This window comes from Diachasma alloeum, unplaced genomic scaffold (genome assembly GCF_001412515.2).
Source record: "Diachasma alloeum isolate Michigan unplaced genomic scaffold, Dall2.0 Dall_scaffold_00278, whole genome shotgun sequence".
NCBI lineage: Eukaryota > Metazoa > Arthropoda > Insecta > Hymenoptera > Braconidae > Diachasma > Diachasma alloeum.
The window spans coordinates 17,623-21,986 of record NW_021680417.1 but is presented as its reverse complement, the minus strand read 5'-3'; the positions used below and the strand labels follow the sequence as shown (position 1 = coordinate 21,986).

The 4,364-nt window shown below is 44.1% G+C and overlaps 1 protein-coding gene across 1 annotated transcript in view; it reads right to left on the bottom strand.

Moving 5' to 3' along the window:
* The window catches only part of LOC107038147 (putative uncharacterized protein DDB_G0271982), a 37,076-nt gene extending 33,195 nt beyond the window's left edge, over positions 1-3,881 (bottom strand). The window contains exons 1-4 of the mRNA XM_015257064.1: positions 3,821-3,881; positions 3,188-3,549; positions 2,789-3,082; positions 2,496-2,745 (exon numbers count right to left, since the gene is read on the bottom strand). Of these exons, the coding sequence (XP_015112550.1) occupies positions 2,496-2,745; positions 2,789-3,082; positions 3,188-3,549; positions 3,821-3,881 (967 nt within the window). The remainder of the gene's footprint in view (positions 1-2,495; positions 2,746-2,788; positions 3,083-3,187; positions 3,550-3,820) is intronic.
* Between the last annotated feature and the right edge of the window lie 483 nt (positions 3,882-4,364).

Here is a 4,364-nt window from a genome sequence, read left to right as displayed (position 1 = left end):
CCCCCCCAATATATGACCCTGGTGACGTTCGACTCTTGCGAGGTATGATACTGCGACTTTCGCAAGTCATGATCCTGGCAACGTTTGACTCTTAGTTCGACATAAATTTGTTCCTTCGATAAGATTAAATACTTGTGATGAAGTTCTGGAGTCTCATTCATTATTCTGCTCCATTATTCCTTGGAAACACGGAGAGAAACTCCACACATCAGAAAAAAAAAATTACAAATTTCCCGCCGAGATTTTCAACATCGTAAATTTTTGTGTAATGAATATCGTATTGTATTGTTTTGACAATACGAGAATAAACAAATTATCGTCCTGTTTATCGAAAGATATTCCAATCTACGAAACTATTGGGTTGTTAAAATAAGTGATTTCAGAACTTACTTTTCCATTGTCAGGGATTAATATTATGAACTGTTTGAAAAGCCCATCTTGATTCTTTGGTAATTGAAAAATTCGGTGGAAACTCCTTAACAAATATCGCGTCCATGGAGTTTGGGTGACTCTAGACCAAGATTGATTCGATCCTATAGAAGGGCTAAATCCATGAACTCATCAAAATACAATTCAATTCAGGTTTTAATGAGAACATTACTTTCCATCCATCTCAACAATTAATTTTTAGCGATTCTATGTAAAAATCTCCGATAAAACCGATAGATAGCCGAAAATTTACTGGCAAATCATTTCCTGGGAAGCGAATAGCCGTATCTATTTGATCGATGAAATGAATAAAGTCCAAAGAAAGTTTATTATTATAAACAAAATTTAATTCATCAATTATAAAAGGCAAACACGAAGGCAAACACGAACTAATTAACAAGAAACAGAAAAATAAAGAAACGAGTATTGACAATTAATAGTCAAAACGTATGGCGAATTTGGTAAGTGCTCTTTTCCAATCTTTTCTCAGATGTCATCATATCCCTTTGTACTCCTCTGCACATTTCTCTAATCTCCCTCCTCTTCACCCTCACCACGCCCTCTATTTGAGCTGGCACTGAAATCGATAATGACATTCCAGTGAACTCATTTTCTGATGTATTAATATAAGTGTAATCAGATAACATACGACACGCATGAAAGGCAGAATAAGGCAATCGAGATGAGGAGGTTCTGTTCTTCAAGACTGAGGCTAAGCCTGCAAAAGTATTTTGAAGTCTGAATTGGTAGTTCGGTTAATTGTATGCGACTCATAGCGCGCTTATGGGCCCATACAACTGACTGTGGAACGAACGGACGATTCTGACTCGAAAGTACATTTCCTGAATCTGATTTTGCGAGGGGCTACTCGCTCCTGAAATCATGGCGTTACTTCATGATAAAATCAATTAGTGAAATTACGTGAGATCATTAAAATCACTTGCGTATTACTAATTTTGAATACTTCTGGATCAGAGTCTCAACAGCTGAAAGTCAGCCAATGAGTACCTGTAGTTACATTGTTATGATGCAGTATCGGAGAACAACATAAAAAAATTACCTACTTTGATAACTGAAAGTGATCACAATCATCGAACTGAAGAAACGAGTAGAGTGATCCAAAGGGTTAAACGGTGCTAATGAGGGGCGAACGGGGGAGATACGTGGATTGTGATCATTCTACACTGATAGAATGATTCATTTCTTCCAAACGAGATTCGTTAACTATTAACGAATGGTAAAGTTGAATATGACCAAATGAATATTCGTTAATATTTAACGAATGGTTCACTTGAATGGCGAAAGTCAAGTCAAACAAGGCTCCTCAAATATACATTCGTTAACTATTAACCAATGAACCTTTGGTGGGACCGAATAGACCCTAACCTCCAACCAAAATCCATTCGTTAACAATAACTAATCTGTTCTATCAGTGTACCTGTCCCTCCTGTTTTACGCTCGTCATCACTCCTCTCATCTCCAGTATTTGACCCTTGCCATCGTTCTTCTCGTTTCTACCATTCGACCGTGGTGATCACGCGATTTGTCACCACCGTTCGAAGCTTGTGATGCTCTGAATTCATTTGGAATTGAATAATGACATTTAATCATGTCGCGCGGCGATTAAAGTCATCAAAAGCGAATCTTAACCAAATCAGTGAAATCAGTCGACTTCATTCGGAAGTCATGGCGTCACTCAATCTCGGAGCGATTAGCCCTTGGCAATATTCTGCAAAAGTTACCGCGATTTCAACCAGTCATACACGTACACACCCAGCAACACATATATAGATGAGCACTCACGCAGCTTCACCGCCTGCTGCGGCTCCTTCGGCTGTGGCTCCTACTTCTGCTCCTACTCCTATTTCCGCTCCTTCCTCTGCTACTCCTCTTGCTTCGACTCCTGCTTCTCCTTCTGCTCCTGCTTCGTTCCCTGCTTCTGCTCCTTCTCTTGCTTGTACTTCTACTTGTTCTTCTTTCGTTTCTGCTCCTACTTTTCCCTCTGCTCCTGCTTCTCCTTGCGCTTCCTCTGCTTCTACTCCTCCTGCTACTGGTTCCTCTCGTACTTCCCCTCCCGTTTCTGTTGGTTGGTGCCATTTCATTAGTGAGCGGAAAGAAGTAAGGAACCCTCATGTCAATGTCTTTTTCCTTCTCCTTCTCCTTTTCCTTCTCTTGCTCCTTCTCCTTCTCCTCCTCCTTATCCCTCTCCTGTTTCTTCTCCTTTTCCTTCTCCTTCTCCCTCTCCCTCTCCAGCTCCTTCTCGATCTCCTTCTCCTTTTCCTTCTCCTTCTCCTGCTCCTTCTCCCTCTCCCTCTCCTGCTCCTTCTCGATCTCCTTCTCTTTTTTCTTCTCCTTCTGCTCCTTCCTTCTCCTCCTTCTCCTTCTCGATCTCTTTCTCCTTTTCCTTCTCCTTTTTCTTCTCCTCCTCTCTCTCCTTCTCCTTCCTCCTCTCCCTCTCCTTCTCGATCTCCTTCTCTTTTTCCTTCTCCTTCTGCTCCTTCTCGATCTCCTTTTCCTTCTCCTCCTGCTCCTTCTCCCTCTCCTTCTCCTTCTCCTGCTCCTTCTCCTTTTCCTTCTCCTTTTTCTTCTCCTCCTTCTCTCTCTCCTGCTCCTTCTCCTTCGCCTTTTCCTTCTCCTTCCTCCTCTCCCTCTCCTTCTCGATCTCCTTCTTCTTCTTCTTCTTCTCCTTCTCTCCCTTCTCTTCTTCTGTGTTTCTCGCATCTGCCGTTGGGTTCCCGGTATCCCTCTCCATGTTCACTTCCTCCCCTTCTGCCATGCTCCTCGCAGCGGCCGTTGGGCTCCCGGTATCCCTCCTCTCTTCCGGACCTGTCATACTGCCGGTTTCCCCCTCACTGTCAGCAGCGGCACTTTCAACATCCTCGAATCCGTCCGTTACGCCGCCCTCCTCACTCGTTTTTTCCCTCAAACCCGTTCCTGCGGTTCCCTCTGGAGAATGTCGCGAAACGCGACTTACGTTCTCAGCTTGTTCTGTGTCCTTCGATCTCCCAGTCAGTAGGCTCTTCCTTTGGCGTTTCTTCTCCCCTTCGTTTCCGGTGCTAGCCGCGTGTACCGTAGAAACATCAGTGAATACATGGATATCCTCGAAGTTTAATATGGCATCTAAAATTGTCAAGATTTATGAATCGCAATTCTCTCTCTCTCTCTCTCTCTCTCTCTCTCTCTCTCTCTCTCTCTCTCTCCCACTCTCTCTCTCTCTCCCCCCCTCTCTCCCTCGCTCTCCCTCCTTCCCTCAGCGTGTGTGTGTACTTTTTTCATGTTTCATTTTTTGATTTTCTTCGAGAAGAGGAAAAAAAATGCCTAACGCACGATAGAGTGTTAACACCCTGTGTCGGGCCTGTCCCGACAAAACAATATCTCCTCCTCAGCAAACCTTCTAGGCTACCATCAGGTATTACTTCGCGAGGGAGATCTTGACTATAGCCCTTCCTCATAGTTGTTTGTCCGCCGTACAACCCCTGCCTCACTAAGATATTGGGTGTGAGTATGAAGTCCTGGTAGCTTTCTATCCAATCTGCATTTTTCCGTATGCTTTCCTCTTTCCGGAGTATACGCTTCTCTTTTTGGAGCAAAGTTGCTCGTTTCGTTCCAGACTTGTTCTGATGATATCATAGCTTCCACCAAGTTCTAAGGCCGGATTATCTCTTAGTTAACCCCTCCATGAGTGCGATTTAGCCAGACTCACACCGGCGGGATCAGACGGTGCGTCCATCTCCCATTGCACAAGGCGTTCCACTGCAGCTACCATCGGTGCAAGCTGTTTTATCTATCTTCTACACTGAGCTCTGCTGTGTTCAGTATACCCAATCCTGTCTGCCGGTACAGGGATCTTCGTATCTTGGCTAATACGTCAATTGGCGGCATCCCAGAGATGGCACAGACTGCATCCTCGGACACAATGGAGTATGCGCTGGCAA